Here is a 21,525-nt window from a genome sequence, read left to right on the forward strand (position 1 = left end):
AGGGAGGAAGGAACCTATGTCACCCCTGTGCCTACTAAACCCACCACCTACCTATTATCACCTGCATTGTGTGGATGAGTGACCTGAACCTGGAAAGGACAGTGAGCCAGGTAAGCACGACCAATGGATATGAAGAAGCCAGCATTCGAACCCAGGGCTATTTGACTCCCGGTTGCTAATTCTCTTTTATACCATCTGGTCTTCCCAGAAAACCCAACTCCCTCAGGTTCTTCCCTTACTTGTCCCTCCTACACATCACAGTCAGACCCCAGAGAGTTAAAGAGGACACAAGGAGACCTGGGCTCTAGTCCCAGCTAACTGAATTGCTGTGTAATGAAGGGAGACTCACTTAAGTCAGTGGACCTCTGTTTCCTTGTCCAAAAAAATGGTGACAATAATATCCATTCTACCTCTTTCAAAATAACTGGACATCACCATGGAAATGTTAAAAATTATTTCTGCTCTTCTGATCATCAAAATGGATTATTTAATTAAGCTGCCTTAACTATGAAATCTATATGGTTTTCCCTGTATTATTTTGACTCCTTGGGGCAGGGGTCAGCAAATGCTGGCACTAGCGTCAAGTTCAGGCCATTGACTGTTTTTGTAATGCAGCCACACCCTTCCCGTACCTACCATCTCTGGCTGTTGTCACGATACCACACGGGGTTGAGTGCTTGTGACGCACACTGTATGGGCTGCAAAGTCTAAAATATTTACTATCTGGCCCCTTAAAGTTTACCAGTCCCCACCTTTTAGTAGCCTTAAATTCAGAGGCGAAAGAGTAGCTGACAAGTTACAATACATTTTGAATTGTCCTCAAACTACTATTTTCCATGTAACACATCTTATTTGTCAAAAGATTTAACATATTGTAAATATAGTGAGAAAAAATCAATTAGAAAACCACTTCCTGTAAGTAACAACATTATATTAAACCAGTAAATCCCCAGAAGATATCTTACATGCCTAAAAATGAATTTTGAAATTCTCTGTATTTCTAGAGAATCATAATCTCTAAATTCTACAAAATTACCATCTTCAGTAAAATAATTTTTAAAACTTGTCTGTCAGATTACCCTATATTTGAAGTACAGAAGAGAAATACCTCAGGATATAAATGAAACAATTCCCATGATTTCCGATGTGAAACTATTCATTACTATGCCCTCTCTCTTTTACTATTATTTTTTTAAATTCAACTACTTTGCCAATCCTTTTGTGGCGGAGTTTTAGTGCCAGTTTTGAGATTTTTTGGTAAATAGTTGTGTCCCATTTTGTATTTTGAATAGGCTGTGTGTATCCTGTTCCTAAACATCTGCTCTCATGCCAGAGAGGAAAGTGTGCAGCATGTTTTAACAAGAAGACTTCCTCTGCTTCTCAAAGCCTTCAAATATTTAGTTTCGAAGTGAATACACTGTAAGCCAAAAAATTACCACCCACCCAATTACTCCGTCATTCCTACTGTAAAGGTTTATGAAGAATGCCAAAAGGAAGAGGAGCAGACATTATCGATGATGATGGAGGAAGAAAAGCAATGAGAGTAAGGAAGGCAAACAAGGAAAGTAAAAATGGGAATAAGCCATTTAGCCCATAATAACCTAATTGGGAATTGCTTTTTCTCTTCCTTGTCTATAGCCCTGTAAAACAGCTGAAAAACACTTTGGCTTATTACTGATAAAAAGTCCTAGGATTTTAGAGATGGACTGAATTTTAGACATCACTAAATATAAGCCACTTATTTTATGGATGAGAAACACTAAGGTCCAGAAATATTAACGGTCGCACCCTGTGGATTAGCTAGTTACTGGCAGGACCAGGACCAGAATCTAGTTTCCTGATCATCAGTTTAACACACTTCCCATTAGACTCAGCTCTCTGTCCTGCTAAAGCATAATGTGCCCTTTGGCACCTAACGGTTAAATTCTTTTAAAAAATATGCCTGAAGTACCCCTATCATAGCCAGGAAATTAACAATACCCCTTTAAATAGTATCTATGGGCACATGTTTTTTCCAAGTATAGACTATCGAGAGCAGTGCTTTGACCTCAACAGAAACCGGAGTCACAGTAAAACAGTAGGATAATCAAAGAGCTAATAAGGACTTCAAACTGCCTCCTTGTATTTTGTCTTGATGGAAATCAGTTTGAAACAGACACCCCCCCCCCGCCACCTCCTAGACACATGCTCTCAAGACTAAACAGCAATATTCCATAAAAAGACCAGATCTAGCCAGTGTTATTATCTGTCTGACATTTGGGTTATTCTTGTGAGTAACTCATAAAGTATCGTGGGTGTCTGTGATTATTTGAGTACACATGGCAAACCATAATTGGTCAAAAAATAATAAAAGACATTTTTCTGTGACAAAAATACCATATTGCATGACAACATGGCAATGTGACAGCATTCAGTGGTCCGCAATACTTTCTCCATTTACAAAGTAGTAAAAAAGAAACAAGAATTTAAAAGTAAAAAGCCTTTTTGCAGTAACTACCACAGTTCATATTTAAATTATGAACGATTAAAAGGCTTTAAGTGCTGACAGTAATCCACTAGCATATCTTCTCCCAAATCCATGTCATATATCAACTTATAATTTAGCCTTTTGATACACAGCAGAAACGTGGCAAAAGATGCAAGTCTGTATCCCTTTCTACAACTGAAATACAGATTTTTGACAATTTTTAGAAACTTTTAAGAACCTGGCTATTTATGACATAAAAGTTTAAATTTAATCACTACCATCCAAATTTTATAACATGAATCAAATCTAACATAAATTCTACTTATCACTGAGCAGATAAAACTTGAAATTGATCAATGCAAGCTGTACATTAGGGTTTTAATTTAAAGCCTCTTCCCTTCTGTCCTACTGATACCTCCCCATCACCACAAGGCTGTATACACGATAAACAATTAGGGGCAATACTCTCCTTGCCATCTCTCTCAGAAACCAAATACCAAGTTAAAAATTATTCCGAAAGTAATTTAAAGGATCTCGTGAAAGCAGCATATGCGTACTCATAGACAGAAACCCATTCAAGCAGAGAGCAGTGTGAATGGAGGGGGTGTCTAAATGCTACGATCTCAAACTCTAGGCGGCAAGGACAGTTAGAACTCACCCACTCGGAAGTTCGTGGCTGTCAGGGTGTCGGCAGCGTGACCGTTCTCACTAATAAGAGTGGTGGTGTTCCCCTTCTCACAGCTGTTCTGACAGCTGCCCTTGGTGCAGGTCACTTTACAGATGCTCGGAGTAAAGACCACCTTGATGCGGCCAGTGTGGTTACTCACTAGGAGTGGAGGCAGGGAGAAAAAGAACAACAAACACATCAGCTTAGTATCCATGAACTTGCCTTGGAAGGTTAAAAAAAAAAAAGGAAAAAGAGAAAGGAAAGGAGGGAGAGGGGGAAAGAGAGAGCCCACAACCCGACAGGTTAAGGAAAGAGGGAAGCCTTTAGTGCTCGCTGCTCTGTATCCAGTGGTGTCTCTGAAACAGGAGTAGGAAGCTTAGCAAACAGAACTCTGGGATGCACTCCAAAACCACATTTGAAGTCGAGTCACTGGAGTGGGATTACTAACCACAATGCTGCACTTTATTCACGGGCAGACAAAGAGCAGTACGGAGGGCACGACAGATGAAAGCGCCAGCCCTGACAGGCAGATGTAATGCACAGAGGTTGGCCGTGCACCTAGTGGTGAATAAACTCTTGTGTCCTCGACTTGCATACTTTCCCTGTTCCTCCACTTATTAAGTCACTATTTGCAGCCCGACCCCTGGAAATGTTTTAGGCATGCAGCATGTCTGAAAACATCTGTCTCAAATCTCCTGGCACTCCCAGCTGAAGTGATCAAATCCTGTGACGCAGCTGCAGGAGCCCAGTGCTTTTTCACAACTCCGGGCACTCCTTCTCCATATAAATTTATGCAGCCTATATTTTGTTTTACTGTGAACAGGGTCCATCTAAGAAAAGGAGGCCAAGGCCCTGGGCTAAAGGATTGCCTCGGTTAAAATGCCACCCTGGAGCTCTCACTGCGGCTCCTCACAAGCCACCTAAAGGAGGTATTTCTTTCATTCATACAGCCCTCTTTTAAAAACCAGATGCTATCACCTGTTACACAGCAGAGGCAGCACAGTATCACATAGTGGATACTCATCTTCAAGTCAGATTCTGGGTGGTAATCCTGGCTCAGCCATGCTATGACTCTGGACCTGTCATTTCACCTTTTCTCCAGAACATGAGAGAATGAGAAATGATGTTTTCCAGCCAGTTTTAACTTTCAATGTTTATCAGGGGTCAGCAAGCAATGGCCCTGGGATCAAATCTGGCCCACTGCCTGCTTTTGTAAATAAAGTTTTATTGGAACACAGCCACTCGTGCATTTACATACTGTCTACGGCTGCTTTTGTGCAGTAACAACAGAGTTGCACAGAGAAGGGATGGCCTCATCCAGGATTGCCACTTGCAGCCAGGCCCCTATATAAACAGGGGCAAAGCACAATACAGAAACCCTATTTTGACATCCGCATTTGTGAAATGCCCCCAGCCAGGTCCTTCCGCTTCCCAGGAGCCGAGGCAGAAAGCAAAAATGGTAGCAGCAGCTCAAGACAGCAGAAGAGACATGATTCATCTTTGAAGCTTTAAGGCTGATTGGACGCAGTGCCCTTCCTGTGGTCACTGTGTTGCTGCAGTGGGCAAAGGAAAGCCTGCCTTTGGGTCAGCCTATCTTCTACCATCCCCTGCCCAACAGAAGAGATTCTCCCCCTTTATATTGCTTTGGTTTGACCAGCATTGTGTTTTCAGAAAATCATCCAAGAAGCCTCTAAAGGCCCACAACAAAATAAAATGTGGTCAAATCTGAGCTTGGAAACAAAAACCTTACCCAAAGGAGCTGTTAGAATTTCAAGGTTGGAATGGGACTTCAAAGGTTTTCTGACAACTTTTATTTGAACATCTCTAGTGACAGGGAGCTCATTACTTGTTAAGATGGCACAGTCTAGTTATGGGCAGTCCCTAACAAGTGCTATTCTTAAGCTGAAGTTATGTCCTCACAGTCAGCTGCACCCATTGATCCTAATTCACCTCCCCAGCTTGTCACAGAGATTAGATTCTCACAATCTAATGCCTCTTCCACCTGACAGCCCTTCATCTCCTCACAGACATTACCACAGAAGCCAAGAAAGCTGAAGTTACAAGGGACCTGAAGAGATCCACTTGGGTTGGCCCTCTCGCTTAAAAGAAAATGATTCTTCTGGAGCAGAAATACCCTCAGTTCTTTTCAAATGGTTTTCCAAGACTGTTTCTCATTCACTCGTGGTTCTAATGCAAGAGATCAAGACACATAGTCTGGTGTGTGAAGATATCCTAGTGGTCAACCAGGTCTTCCAGCCCCTTGCAAGACAGCATCCAGAAACTTTTTCCACAAACAGCCAAATAGTAAATATTTTAGAGCTGTAGGCCTAAAGGACTCTGTTGCAACTATTCAACTCTGCTGCGGTAGCAGGAAAGCAGATTGTCAACAACAGTATGTCAATGAATGAGTGTGACTATGTCCCAATAAAACTTTATTGAAAGACACAGTTTTCAAACCAGTGCTTTAAATGTTTTCAGGACTTTTAAAATTTCTCTAGGACTATACCTCATCAATTTTAAAAACTACAATGGAATGCTGATTCTACAACAGACAAAACTCACCTAGTTTGATTTTTTTTTTTTTTTTACAGTAGAAGAAAAAAAAAATCAGCTTACTCTAAGTTGTCAGACCAAGCTTACAAATATCTTGAGAATACTGTGTGTGTGTAAGGGTGTGAAGCCCAAGACAAAAAAGAGACAACATCGTCCCACTTCAAAAGAATATAAACTTCTGTTTTTTTCTGGCCCTTGGAACAATAATGAAGTTGGAAATGGTGTGCCAACTATTTTGTCTTCTCTGGCATTAACTCTCAGTACCAGCAGCTGCCATGCAGATGCTCATACCATCACCTAAGTTATGCTCACTTCAGCGAACTGAGACATCCAAAGAAAGCAGGCCCTTAATCATTATGCCCATGTTACCTCCCAGCTATAGTAGTCACTTTATAGGCACTTGAGATTCTCTGGGCTTATTGTTTTAAAAAAACTTAGTAAGTTTCTTTGCCAAAAAAAATTCTTTTTGGCCTGGAATCATCTGTATTTTCAAGAGGCAGAGACAGTTTCATATGACTTAATTCTGATTTTTATAATGTTCACAACTTCTTGGAAGCAGAAAATACATTTTATTTCATATTTCCCCCCTCGTGTTTCATAAGCATTCTGCTATAAAGTAATCTAATTCTAAAAGAGACCCTTATACTCTCAGATGATCCTCTTGTGTCTACAGGAAGCATTTATAATACTTCTCCATTCTTATTAGTTAAGTTTTCCACAATCTCAAAATCAGCATTGAAAAACTTAAACTGTTTGACACTAGACTGTCATCCATAGCTCTGAGAGGATCTCCGTAAACATTAAATGCATTAGATAATATTCTCTCCTGTGTTCGCTCCTTTAAAATCATTTCCACTACTTTCAAATCATTTCCACATTATCTAGGGTATTGTGTAAAAGAGTTTAAGTTTTAAAGCACTCAAAACTAACATACAGTGCTCTCAGTTTCAAATTCCTCAATGTGACAAGCTGAAGACAATACTACTCATCTCTCAAGAGCTCAGTGGGACTTCAGTGACAGTGGCCTTTCCTACACAGGCCATTTGCTGTTTCAGAGGCATCTTCCTCAAATGCCTTGAATAAATTAATACCTAAGGACCCCTAGTGCCTTCTGTAAAGTAGGTAACCCAATAAATGTGGAACAAAGTGACTCAAAGGATGACTGTACAACCCCACAGAGATCGGGGTGCACAGGATGCTGGAGGCCATTCTGGTCCAAGAGCCTTGCTTCACCAGTGATGAGAGTGAAGCCCACGGGTCAAATCAGTGGAAGAAGATCATCCCTAGCTGCACGCATTGGCTGATTAAGAATTACAAACCTGAGAAGCCAAAGTCAGACGAGTCAGGAGTTAACAGGGCAACGGTTGGCACAGTTTTCTTGCTTGGTCCCTCTGACAAAAACATGTGAGTTACCCTGTAGGTAAATCAGCCCCAGAAATGTCAACCAGGCGCTTTCAAACTTTGGGTTTTAGAGTCCTTGGCTAGAAACAGATTGCCTGGAGCCACACAGCACCTCCACTGGGCCTCCTAGTCAGTCAGTCAAGACACTCAAAAGTCAACATCCCGTCTGCAGCTTCTGCCAGACCCTGTGTGCATTCATACCTCCAAGAAGAGGTGCTGGCACGTGGGTTAAAACAAACCACAGATGTTCAGACTGAATGGCAAATGGGATGCAAGTGGAGCTGATACCCTCCCCAATACAAAAAGCTTTCATTTCTGCTTCCCCATCATTAACGACAGAGCAAAATTCAAAAATGTGAACACTGTTCTTGACAGACGGACTTCAGTCTAGCTGCCATCTTTCAGTCATTAAACTAGGATGTGACCAAAAGCAAAGGCAGCTAAAGAAATAAATATAACGAGTTCAAGACTCACATCAGAGGTCATGAACAAAGAGTCTCGCCTCTGCATTCAACCAGAATGCTGCGACAGCACTTCAGCATTCATCCAACTTCAACAAGGGGAGGCCAACCAGCACCGGCAGTATCCTCTGCGAAGGAGAAGCATCCGGCCCTGTTGACTGAGTGGGACTTCGGAGCCGAGTCAATACCCAGGTCACGTGGGAGAAAAACTGAGCTAACAGCTCATTCTCCCATTTTGCAATCCATTGCCTGCCGGGAGGCCAAGAATTCTTTGAAGGACAAATCATAAACGTATTAAATAATGCTTAGAATAACAAGACTTGATTGTTCAGCTCTCCAGCCTTGCTGAACTCCTCCAGGACTCTTAAAATAATGCCCACAGAGTACTCTGTTCCTCAAGGAAGGTGCTATGTAAATAGAAATCAGTATCAAATCGATTACTTCATCAGATTGCCCCAGTCATGGAAAACTCTCCAAGAGGGAAGGAAACTCAGAGAACTCGAGTTCTGCTGTGGACACTTCCTCAGATAAGAATCTAGGGTTACTCTCCAGTACCACCTCTTGTGGTTTTTCCACATAGAACTAACTAAATGAAGAGGTAGAGAAAGAGTTGCTACGCAGGTGATAGAAAGTAAAACATCTGTGCTTCCTCCTCCTTTCCATGTTCCCTTAATATTCACTGAAGGAAACGGTATCACTTACTCATCTCTTACAGATACATGTATGATTTCTTTCCATTTTTATACATGTAAAGAGACAGGCCTATAGTGAGGCAAAGAAGGCGAGTATATTAAATCATTTAATACAAGAATACGTTTCTGGATATATTCTGAGTTTTTTGAAGAATTGCTTAGTTCTCAAAAAGCAGGTACTAAACATAAGCCATGTTTAAAAATGTAACGACAGTCCCCAAAATATTCATTTGGCAGAAATGCAGCAGATGGTTAACTAGTTAACACTCAAGTATGACTTCACTTATTATTTCATGGAGAAAATAGAAGCTACGAAGCCAGGCCTACCAACTTACCTGGATCTATAGTTGTCCTGCCTCCCTCCCGATGAAGAAGGTGGTTCTACCTAAAGCCAACCCTTCCGCTAAAGCAATGCATCCTCTTCCTCTCTTGCCGAAAGACTTCCTCCCCGTTCATTTCCATCAGCAGGCAAACCCGCTGTACTGCGCCCCATCTGTCGAAAACACCTCTCCTCTCATCGTCCCCATCCCACTCTCTTGCAGCTGCCACTCTATTTCCCAGCTCTCCTTAAAGAAAAACCCCTCCAAAGAGCTGCCCTGCTGGCTGCCTCCACCACCTCCCCTCCCGTTCTCTCTTGAACCCGCCACAGCCAAGCTTTTGCTGTCAACCCTTCACCAAAGCTGCCCTTGTGAAGGTCACCACTGGCCCCCATGTTGCCAAAACCAACAGTACATCCTCTGGCTCCTTATGACTCAAACTTCCAGCCTATTTGACACAGAAGAACCACTCTGCTTCGTGCTACTCTTTCTTTACTCGGCTTCTAGGTTATCCTGTTCTCTCACGGTTCTCTCCTGCCTTGCTGGCCGCTGCTCCTCATGACCCTGTCCAGGGGAAGCCCTAGAGCTCAGTCTTTGTAGCCTTTTCCTTTCCATACCGACTTCCCAGATGCTATTATCCTGTTTTATCTCATGGATTTAGATACCATCTACAGATTTCTGTATAGAAAATGTTTAACTCTAGCCTGGACCCCCTCGACCTTGTATATGTGCATATGAGTACTGCAGATGTGTGTCCAAGAATCCAGCTGTCCAGCTGCTTATGAGACTTTGCTAGGTAGGTGTCTAAGGTCTAGTGGCTGTCCCAAGAAAACATTCAAAATTAAGCTTTGATCCCTCTCTGTAGCCACATCCAAACCTGTTCCTTTTCAAGTCTTCCCCCATCTCTGAAAATGGCAAGTCTATTCTTGATCCTTTTTTGGTCATCTGAGACTCAATACAACATGCAAACCCTGTTAACTCTATTTCCAGAGGGGACAATTTTTCACCACCTTCATGGCAAACACTGGTGCAATTCACTATCATCTTCTGTCTGGGTTATTTCAACAGTCTCCCAGCTGGACTTCCTGCTACCAACTTTGCCCTCCTACAGCTTTTTCCCACACGGCATTCGGTGCATTCTTTAATGTGTGGCAGTCAGATCATGGCACTCCTCCCTTCAGTGGCTTCCCATCTCATTCAGAATACAAGCCAAAGGCCTCACAAGGGCCTACCGGGCTCTCAACAAGCTGTGAGCTCCCTGACCTTGTCTCTTACACGTGTTCCCAAAGCACTCACTCTGGCCTCCTTGCTATTCCTCACATACTGGGCACATTCCTATCTCAGGGAACCTCCCGTTCCCTCTGCCTAGAATACTCTTCCCCAGATATACATGGCTTCCTCCCTCACCTTCAAGACTTCAAGGAGGTTTTTCCCGACTACCTGGCATAAAACTGCAACATCCCACACACATTGATTCCCTGTGTCCTGTTTTACGTTTCCTATTTATAAGTACGCTTTATGGATTTAGCATTGGATCACTGTCATAAAAACACAGGCTCCATGAGGGCGGGAATGTGTCTGGTCACTACTAAATACTCAACATGTGTCTCATAGCAAGTGCTCAAGAAATATCAAATGAATGAATAAACTTCACTGACAGAGAACTAAAGAAGTAATATTTATCTAAGGGATAACTGTCAGTAATTTTTTTAAGAAAATAAAGAACACTTCTATGAAACCTTTAGCCTCAAAACATTTATTTTATGCTATATTTGTCAGAGAGAAATCTTTTAGTCACAAAAGCTTCAGATCAAGGGAAAGCACAAGTTGTTATTCAGGAAACCCTGCAATCATTACAAAACATTTTTCCCTAAAATCATTAAAACATTACCAAAAAATGGCCAATGACACAAAGTAAAAATTTTCAATTAAACATGCCAATGACAGAATAACTGAATAAACAGGAAACAAATTTCTCAAGCACTTTTTCAAAAGAAAAACAGACAATTACTTGCTCCCAAAATTCCACAATGTATTATGCAAAAATCAAATTGACACATAAGGGAAAACTTCCACTAATTTTATAAATAAAACTGATGATGATGTCCAAGGATTTTAGTTTTTTAATACATTTCTGATTTACTTAGTATTCATTCCCTTTGTTAGGCTAAGAACAACTAGGAAATTAAAAACACTACTACCCAGATTCTTCGAGTCTGATGTGAATTGCCACTAAGCCATTAAATCCACCCAAAAAGAGAAATACACTTTGGTTCCCAGCTCAGGGAGACTGGGAGAGGGACTACCCAGAAGTCCAGCAATAAAGATGGCAGATTTCATCCCAAATTTCCACTTATTTTAGGAGTTGGGTCTCATTTCCCATTTCACTAATTTAATCTTTGCTTTAGCTTGACTCGAGATTTAAGGACTAGGATTTTCACCTAGAATCGCACGTTTTCTCAACTTCAACCTTGCCCTGCCAGCCAGACTCCACTATCCCCAGTAGGACTTTAAACAGCACACCTTGAGACTATGGGATTGTTTTACTCTTTCCTTTTTCTCCCTGGAGTTTTCTCTCTTTAAATACCAAACCTAAGTTCTCTTCTCTAGAAATATAATAAAAGGTCCTATTTTTATCCCTGGAACAAAATCAAATACGTTTCAAGGTATAATATATTTTACAGTCAAGAGAAGCTAACTTTTACCCAATAAGTAGTTTACTCACCCAGCAGGATCTGACCCAGTATATTTGGGGAAAGAAAATATAGTTGGTAATAAAAGTAGAGAACTAGCAAAACAAACGGATGACTTTCTGACATTTTCATTTTCTGACCTTTTCTGTAAAATATGTTTCTTTAACATCATAGACCCTGAGGGGATTCAACCGACCAGGCATACTTCATGGGGTACCCTCCCCAGTTCTGGTGTCCTACAACTGCACCAGGCCACTGTCCCGTGGTGTTTTCTTCAACATGACTTTAAAAGCCCCCAACTAGAGCATGTGAAAATCTCTCCTCTGCTAACTCTTAGTACCAGAGAACCAGCCCCTCCAGAATGAACAGTGGTATTTGAGATGCTGTGATTGCAGAGTTGAAGAAACACAAGACTTAATGTGTTTTGTGTTTAAAAGTAATAAAGAATAACAGGAGGGAGCACCATATACTTTAAAAGTCATAAAGTAATAACTTTAAAAGTAATAAAGAATAACGTGAGGGAGCACAATATACCCACTTTCTCAATTCTGAATTGAGAGTGTAATTCATGGCCTGGATCTAGAATCCTGACAATTGTGGCAAGCATACTTGGTGAGGGTTAAATAAGTTTGCCCAGGGATTTTTTAGAGGAGTTTTTTGGCATCATGGTTCAAGATGTTACTCTAAGAGTTCATCTCCCGAGGGATAAATACCATTGAAAAGACGCACTTTTTCATGTGAAAAGTCTCCACTTCCCTCAACCTATGTCAGCGTTCACCACAGTGTAACTCTCTAGCTTCCACACTGTGGCCAGGGCAGTGGAAGAGGCTTAAGAGAAGGACTTCACCACTGTCTCTGAATCAAAAGAACAAGTTGCAGGGCAGTAAACACTTACCTGTCTTCCATCTCTAACACTCATTCAATCTGGCCAGTTTGTGTGGGCTCCTTACAGAAGCAGTGGGCTAGACACGCTTCACATGATTCGAATTTTCTATCCCTTAATTTTAGAACAGAATTAAGTTTTATTTATCCCCACATTTGTTGTTTTTCCAAAAAGAAGTCAATGGAGGCACTTGTTATCAGTCTATCACTCACCATTGCCATAAATAACATGTTTGCTTGTACGTGGAGAAGCAAGTCTGACTAAAATGATCCATATCTACTGGGCTGCGTGTGTACCAAGGAACAAATTTCATGACTTACTCACAAGCTTGATCGAGTAGGGGCCACTCCCCATGAGGGTCCCCAATTATCTCTACTATATACTCGGAGAAATAGGATTCCATTTAGTCTATGTAATTGTTAAAACAAATATTTCCAACAAAATCAAACTCCTTCAAAGGAAATGAAGACTCTTGCCCACCTACATCCAATTTAGCCGCAACTTCAGCAACCACGCATACAGCCAGGGGATCAGCCGGGCAGAACTGTCCAACGATCCTCACTCACACGCCTGCTTCCTTCTCACGGTTTCCTCCCCCCCACCCCCCACCCCACTCAGAAAACCTTTCCTCCTTTCTCTCCACCTTTCATCCTTTCACTCCCATCCACGGTTCTCACCAACCTAGGCACGACCATACATTCCACTTTTTCTTGGCTCTTCGCACATACTTCTATTTATGTATGTTTCTCTCCTCCAACATTCCCTTGGCCTCAATCAAGCCAAAGAAAACAGTTTGTATTCTCATCCTCCTTTGCTATTTTTAAACACACGTCCCACCTGGTGATTCTCCCTTTTTGGGAATGGGAAAGAGTATGTGGCGAGAGGGGAGTGGCATGGGAAAGAACACAGTGGGAGGAAATGAACTCAGGCCGGGAATACAGGGGAAGACAGACAAAACAAAGGGCAGAGAAGTGACTTTAACTCCAACAGCTAATACCTGGAAGTCACAAAAACATTAACGGAGTTGAATGCCACCAACGTTCTACTATTTCCACAAGGGGCTTGGAAATTTCCCTCTTATATTGAAGGCAGACACAAGGAAGAAAATGACCTGTTACACTTTACAAAACCTAAATTTGCTTGAAAGAAAAAGTCAAAAGACAGGATAGAGAAGGAAACCAAAACCTACTGTGCCCTGGACAGGCATTCTGAGTTACTGGAGTTGCCAGGCCAGGAGTAGATACAGTGATGTGCCTCTGAGAGATCCCAACTCTTTCATGCAGGTAATGAAAACCCAGTACAAACAAAATATTAGAAATTTGAATGCATTTTATTTTGAGAAGCACTAAGGAAGCTGAACGTAGGAATATTTGTGCAACTATCAAAACTCCTCCAAAGTTTGATGGATTCAACTGAAAGAAAAAACTGTTGAAGCTATTAGTTATAATAGAAGAAAACTGGCATTTCTTAAATCTCTAAAGTAATTTAGAATTATAGAATCAGATATATCTATGCTTGCAGAACACCAATTCTGTCAGTTCTTTTTTCCCCAGCACAAATTTCTCCCTGGCTCGGTTTTTAAATGACTCCATCAAATGGCCCCAGCTACTCTCCCCAAGGGATTACTGCCAAATTCAATAGATCTCACCATTAGGCAAGATTTCAGCCTAAATATCCCTTTTCTCAAAGTCGTCATATTATATCTAAATGCGGTCCAGTATCATGTCATAAATAAAATTGAAAAATGATTAGTTGCCAATAAAAAATGAATTACTGATGTGTAATTACACATTTTAAGTTTTTCAGCTGTCAGCTAATTCTTTTTAGGTTACTCATTTTCAACTTTTCCCTTTTGACTCTCATCAAGTTAATGCCTCTCCTGTTGAACACTGATGGTTTTAAAACGTGTCCACGAATTCTTTGCTATGTCTTTCTTCAGGAGATGATGTCCAGTTCCCCTCCCCTTGAGCCCGGACTGGTCTTAGCGACTCGTGTCTAAAGAACAGAATAAGGCAGAGTGATAGTTTGTGACTTCGGAGCCTAGATCATAAAAGGCACTGCACTGCAGTTCCCATCCTGCTCTCTTTCCTGGATCACTCATTCTGAGGGAAGCCAGCTCCCATACTGTGAGAATACTTGAGGAGTCTATGGAGAGGCCCACGCAACAAAGAACTGAAGCTTCCTGCCAATCACCACGTGATTGAGCAATCCCGAAAGCAGATCTTCCAGCCCCAGGCAAGCCTTCAGATGACTGCTGCCCTTCCCTGATACCCTGACTGAAACTTCATAAAAGAACCTGAGCCAGAACCAATCAGCTAAGGTAATTCCCAATTCCTGACCCACAGAAACCGTAAGATATTGCTTGTTGCTTTAAACCACTAAGGTTCGGAATGCTCGGTTACAAGGCAATAGATAATATAAACACACACACCCTTCTCCACTTCTTTTTTTGCCTAGATTCTGAGAACATAGAAAGAGTATATATGGGCCTTTCTAAATGTACAGAGCCCTGTCTGCGTGACTGATGGACCCATGAAACATGTACTGGGCGCTTACTAAGCTACAAAGCTCAAATACATACCATGGCCGTGTAAGTTACACTCAGCCATTTCACAGACTAGGAAACTACACAGACGTTCATCAGAAACTTGACCAAGGTCATTTTGTTAGGAAATGGTAGAAGCTGGGAGTTCAGTGCAAGCCCTCTCTTCCATCAAAACCCCAGCGCCTCTCCCACACTTTTAATGAGCAGTACTTTGAAAATTACACGACACGAGGCACTTGGAAAGGTTGGGATGAAGGAGAGAAATGAAGATGGAGCACATATGGGAAGGTCAGGATGAAGGAGGGAAATTAACAGAGATGGAGCACAGACTACGTGTCTGGCAGCATGTGAGGTGTCACATGCCATCTCACTTCATTCTTACAACAAACAGTCTTATGGAATAAGTGTTAAGAGTTTCATTTGTCCAAGAAACGGATAGAGGTTCAACAAGATGGGATACAGTAAAACCACGCTCTGGCTCCACCCTCCCAATCCTGCAGTCAAGAGTAGAACAAAGACATGCAGAATAAAGCCATCCAACCCATTACCTCACAAGGCCGTGGCAGGGGCCATACGAAATAATTTGTACGGATGTGATTCATAAGCTGGTAAATACGCAAATTCAAGAGGTTCTCATTACATACAGTCAGCTCTTAGAGGAAAAACTCAAATAAGCAGCAACACTTACACCAAGATAAATGACAGAGCAGAACACACAAGAGCTTGTAAACATGGGGAAATCTCACCTCGAAATGTTTGCTTTTATGATCATAATTACTACTAAAAACTCTAGAAGAAAGTAAAATTCTACTGTGGACTTTGGTTCTGACACAATTTCCGGGTAAGACCTGATTGCTTCATTTTGTTTGAAAGCTATCGAAATGGATCTCAAACGGCAATAGGAACTCACTGATTAGAAAGGTTTATTTTGCATTTGGATTATTTCTGTTAAAAAAATTCTTCCCAGAAGCTCTATATTCAGATAATTTTTTAAATGTGTCATGGTCATTAAAGTCCTACATATAATAAAGTTGACAATTTTTTAAAATATAGTCAAATTTTGACTTTGGACTCACCTGAAAGTAACTTACACGAAGACCTAAAGTAGCAATCTTTTCAATGAACAAGTTTTGCTTTGGCAATTTATACCTTGTTATATTTTTGCTTCCTGACAAATACATGCATAACACGTAGGGTAACAGTTCAAACAGTCAAAAAACGTTCTAATGGGCTTCCCTGGTGGTGCAGTGGCTAAGAATCCACCTGCCAAGGAAGGGGACACGGGTTCAAGCCCTGGTCTGGGAAGATCCCACATGCCGCAGAGCAACGAAACCCGTGCGCCACAACTACTGAGCCTGCACTCTAGAGCCCGCGAGCCACAGCTACTGAGCCCATGTGCCACAACAACTGAAGCCTGCGCGCCTAGAGCCCATGCTCCGCAACAAGAGAAGCCACTGCAATGAGAGGCCCACGCACCGCAACTAAAGAAAGCCCATGTGCAGCAACAAAGACCCAGTGCGGCCAAAAATTAAATAAATAAACTTATTTCAAAAAAAGAATAATAGGGCTTCCCTGGTGGCGCATTGGTTGAGAGTCTGCCTGCCGATGCAGGGGACACGGGTTCGTGCCCCGGTCCGGGAAAATCCCACGTGCCGCGGAGCGGCTGGGCCCGTGAGCCATGGCCGCTGAGCCTGCACGTCCGGAGCCTGTGCTCCGCAACGGGAGAGGCCACAACCGTGAGCGGCCCGCGTACCGCAAAAAAAAAAAAAAAAAAAAAAGACTAATAATGTACTAATATTACAATGTAACATATTGAATTAATGCATATGCAGCAATTAGCACTGTGGCTGGCATATGGTAAGTGCTAAATAGATGAGGAGAAAGACCAGGATTGAACCCACAGTGTCTTTGGAGAATATAAATGAGCCTATGTCCAAATTTCCTGATCTTCAGAGACATGAATATAATTTACAACACCAAGAGCAGGTTTTTAAAATATGTATTGTATGTTCTTGAGGTATATTAAGGTGTGGTTTGGAAACTGGGATCTCTGACAAGAAACATTATGAATCACTTTCTCTGCTAAGAGTATTTTTAAACTCCTTTAAAAGAGGCCTCTAACTTCGCTACATTTCCAGGTTCAAGACATGGCAGAGAATGTCTGCTATGAATTTCTACACACTCCGCGCCCCCCGCTTTGTGGTTGCCTGAAAACCCAAACCAAAAATAATGATGAACGAATAAAAGGTATAATGGGATTTCGAAGTGTTACTGAAAGTGTTCCTATCCGCACTCACTACCAAACTCTAAACTGGACATTCTCCATTCCATATGAGCAGGAATCCCTGAGACCCAAGAATGCTTCTGTTAAAAATCCCAATGGCTGCTCAGACATAAATGCGGTAACACATCAGGTCCTACTGAAACCAGGCCAGGCAGAACAATTCTTTAGGTGTTTCAGTAGTCGTGAGGAAATGACAGAACTGACCCATCCACTCCTCTATCCATCACAAGCCCACCCCAATGTTTGATGCTCTGAGGTGTCAGGACAGGCAGCTGTTAGAGGGAAGGGTACGATGTCAGGACAGGCAGCTGTTAGAGGAAAGGCTACAAATAGAACATGTGTTAGCCAGAGTCTCTGTCCACAACACAATGTGAGGGGTACATGTTATCTGGAGTGATGGAATGGTATGGTAAAGCTGTGTGAAGCAATAAGGGAGATAAGCCCCAAGAAGATCCAGGGATAGCCAGCCCTCATGGAGACTAGGGCACATTTCAGTAACTGCAAAGATGATGTTGGGAATCCACAGTACTTGTAGCACCCCATTATATGTTGCCCTGTCCCCAGTGCTTTTCAGAAAAGGCTGATGAACTTCATTCTTATACACAACATTAATGAGATAGAAAGCTTCTCTCTGGCTGCTTCTGCTGGTGTTTCACTTTTGTTACAGTTGTGTACTGCTTAGCTCTAACTTACAAACACCTTAAGAGAGATTCTGATTCATTTCATCAGTATCATTCCTGCTGGGGAAAGAGCGATCCTGAGATGCACCTGCAGCCGTTAAATGGTGATCATTAAAACAAGCAGCGCAGCTGCCTGGTGTGTGGGGTTCCAGACGTTGTTAAAAGAGAGTGCTCGATCCCACATAAGAAGCCCAGAGGCCATCAACCAAAAGAAACTATGACTAATACCCTCTCACCTGCTCTATGATGCTCGCTTGCTTTCAGCAAAGCTTTCCAAATCTGTTTCTAGGATACAAGGATTTTAAAATATCTATGATTTTTTTACAAGAGCCACCACTGCCTACCTAAAATGTTTTCATTTAGTTAAACTGGTACCTTGAGAGAAACTTGTGAAGCACAGTTAGGGCTACAAGAAAACTTTTTTAATGGATACTTGCTATATGGATACTATAAGGAGCTCCAAAAAAGTAAATTTTTAAATAATACACATTTATGTATTTGATTGAATATATTTGTGTGTTTATGTGTATATACACATATTTCATTATTTAAAGTTTGCCTGCCAGAAGAATTACTCACATAGAACCATGTTGCGATTACCTTCTAGGGAAGAAAGGTTTTCCTCCTACTCCTGCCATGTATTAATTTCTACCACCTTCGTATGCGAGGAGCGAGGGAGAACAAGGACAGCTGGCTTTCAGCTGAAGTACAATTTCATAAGACGCTAATACTAAGTCAATATTGAAAAATAATGCACAACTAAAATTGTAGATAATCACAACACAAAAACTTCTTTAAGAAATGTCATACAAAAACACAAAGAAGGTACTGAGGTCTTTACCTCCACAAAGTGGGCACAGATTCACCACAAGGCCATCATTTTCAATGCTAAGAGGACCTTTCTACAAGGAGACTGACCCACAAGAAGACAAAGCATTCTACTTTAATTCCTTTTATAACACCTCATAAGCAGAACTTTTGTATCAAAAGTATCATTTCAACTCTAACGATGATTAATTTTCTAGAAGCTATTTTCCCATTTAGAAGAAAAAGCAAGTCACGCCCTCAGTTTCTGGTAAATAAATCCTGAGGCTGAGTAGGCACCATCTTTTTTCAAATTCAAGTTTTCTCTTACCAGAACGTTGCACTGTAGTTTCCCTCAGGCAAACTGTGAATTCGTGTGTTTTATGTTTCCTTAGAAATATCACAGTTTGGTCACAGAATATTCTGGAGCCACACAGTGTTTCTCAATATCTTGAACTCGGTCTCAACACCCAGAAATATCCTTGGATTGGCTTGTTATGAAACCTTGGGCCCTTTGGGTTTAAAGCCTCTTTCTCTGGCACGGAAAGCTGCCCACTGGGGAATTTAGCTTACATAATGCTCTCACTCTAGGTTTTCCTCCACTGTTTTCACATTGCTGGATAAGCTTCTTGGCAGCGTTTATCATCAGTCCATGCCTACCACTGCCCAGCTATCTTGAACTGTGCGTGAGTAATCAGGCGATGAGAAGTTCACATCCACATACCTTCCGGGACTGCGATATGACCAAATAACCCCTGGATGAAATAAACCACCTGCCCTCGCCCCTCCAACGGAGGCACGGCGGCCACAGCAAGACCACACATGGAACAACTTCTGTAAAAGGTAATACTCTGTCCTTCAAAGGAACCTGAATTCCTAAGGACATCAAACTCAGCAAAACCTTGGTGTTCACCCACATCCACCAGAAGGCTTTTCTCAAGCAATTTTTATAGCCAGTATGCAGATGCTCTGCTGTCTAGGCTTTTAAGGCCAACAAGGATTTTACCAGAAATTATTGAAGACTGGGTGATTTTCTTCTGGCCATCTTAGTGCTAAGATCCACATAGCCACATGGCTGGGAAACTGGCTCAATGCTCCTGATTCCCAAACAACACTGTGTGGGGATGACCAAGCAGCTCCAGGAACTTGCTGATTTTACAAGGGAAAAGGCACAGAGCTTTACTATCAACCCTTCCTCCAGGCAGTATGTTTTCACACCTAGTATCCTTTTTATTTTATTTTTTTCCTTTTTTGGGGGGTACACGGGCCTCTCACTGTTGTGGCCTCTCCCGCTGCGGAGCACAGGCTCCGGACGTGCAGGCTCAGTGGCCATGGCTCACGGGCCCAGCCGCTGTGCGGCACGTGGGATCCTCCCGGACCGGGGCACGAACCCGTGTCCCCTGCATCGGCAGGCAGACTCCCAACCACTGCGCCACCAGGGAAGCCCCCTAGTATCCTTTTTAAATGCTAAATCATTTGTTAGTTTGCATCAGCTTCATGTAAGATCGTTTCTGGCTGGTACAGCTTCCACTGTCACTTCGTACTTGTTGTATTGGCGTGGAGCCATTCCCTTGAGACACTTACCTGCACATGACAAGCTAAGGGTAGTCTCCGTGCAGGGGAGGATTTCGAGTGCTGAAGGATGTTAAGCCTACGGAATTCTCCTTCCTCCAAAGTGCCCAGTTTGTCCGTCTGCAAAGCTTTGCCCTAGTGGGGCTCCCAACCAATCAGGAACTAACAGAGAGGGCATCTCAGAGAACTGGGATTGCCAGCACACTTGATTTCCCCTTCCCTTTTCTCTCTTCACACGATCTTCCTATCACTCATATCTTAAACTTCAACACCCCAATGAGGTGAGGGTGGTTCTCAGGACCAGACTCTTCCTCACCCGCATTTTCCAACTGTTCTTCCTCTGGAGGCATCCATATTGCAAATTCATCCTGCACTTAAGAATCTCGTTCCAAGTCTTCTCATCTGTACTTATTACATCTACATTTGCCTTCATCTAGTTGCCACTCTATGGTTTCTCCCTTTTGGCAAAGGCCTGGTAAGTGGAGGATGAATCTGGTCTTCCTTAAAGCCAACTTCCGTCTATGGTGGGTGCTCTGAACTACACCACAGACTCCCTCCCTGTGAAGATTCTGTTACTAGCACTGTGCCTCTGAGCCTTTAATGAGTATTCCTGCCCACCTACTTGAAATGGCTGGCATAAGCACAACAGCCCAAGCCAAACACTGCCTGCCTATCCTTTAAACTTCAGATTTGTTTTGCTAAAGCAAAAATCTTGGATGTGTCCTCTAACCTTCTGCAGAACTACTCTCTTCTCTCAGGACAACCAGGAAGATGCAGTTTTAATGGCAACATCTTCGCTCTATCAGTCTGCAACCACAGAAAATCTGTACTCCAGACACATAAACTTTTTTTCCTGGGGAGATATAACACTTGCCATCAAACCCTGAGATACTTTCATGTCTTATGCTTCTTGGTGGCAGTGTGAACACAGCCTGAAGGCTAATGCTAGCACATTCAACCACAGTGTCGCTAAAAGAGGAAGGCTCGTGTGTCCAAGGGGCCCGTGCTCTTCAGAGTATGGGAACATGGACTGCGGTCAGGCCAGAACTGGGCTGCAGGGATTTGGGCAGCAAAGTTGCTCAATGGACTCTTTGCTTCCCTCTCAGACCTAAGACCTGCTGAGGAGGGCTATTGTATCTTCAAATGGGGGAGCCAGGAATTCCAGTCAGCCCGTGACTCATGTGGGGGGGGGTGAGGGTGGGAGCAGAAGCTGAGTCGACTGGCCTGTTGCAAGGAATGGGAGGGGTCAGCACAGACCACAGGATCCAGGGCTAAGATGTTTCCTGGGGTCCCAGTGCAGGCACGATAAGGTTTTCTTCTGTCAGAAGCGGCCTAATGGGGCTGTGTATGTGCTTCCTGCACCATTATGGGTGTTTACCTAAGCAGAAAGCTTATGTTTAACAAGTTAAGTAAAAATTAAAAGTGGGCTTCTCCTAACTTTTTATAACTGAACAGTATCATATTTTCTCAATGCCAATAATCAATCACTCTCTCATGTCTCTCAGC

General features: G+C 42.4%; 1 protein-coding gene across 13 annotated transcripts in view; it reads right to left on the reverse strand.

Moving 5' to 3' along the window:
- LTBP1 (latent transforming growth factor beta binding protein 1) overlaps positions 1–21,525 on the reverse strand; it is a 424,584-nt gene that overhangs the window by 250,841 nt on the left and 152,218 nt on the right. For 7 of the 13 annotated variants that reach the window (XM_060309348.2, XM_060309346.2, XM_030857976.3 and 4 more), the window contains exon 1: positions 3,126–3,476. In XM_060309348.2, the coding sequence (XP_060165331.1) occupies positions 3,126–3,348 (223 nt within the window). In that variant the 5' untranslated portion in view covers positions 3,349–3,476. Of the gene's footprint in view, positions 1–3,125; positions 3,477–8,576; positions 8,720–21,525 lie in introns of those variants that run through there. The other 6 variants (XM_030857973.3, XM_030857970.3, XM_030857967.3 and 3 more) reach the window with 2 other exon arrangements.

The sequence above is a fragment of the Globicephala melas genome, chromosome 12 (assembly GCF_963455315.2).
Source record: "Globicephala melas chromosome 12, mGloMel1.2, whole genome shotgun sequence".
Classification (NCBI taxonomy): domain Eukaryota; kingdom Metazoa; phylum Chordata; class Mammalia; order Artiodactyla; family Delphinidae; genus Globicephala; species Globicephala melas.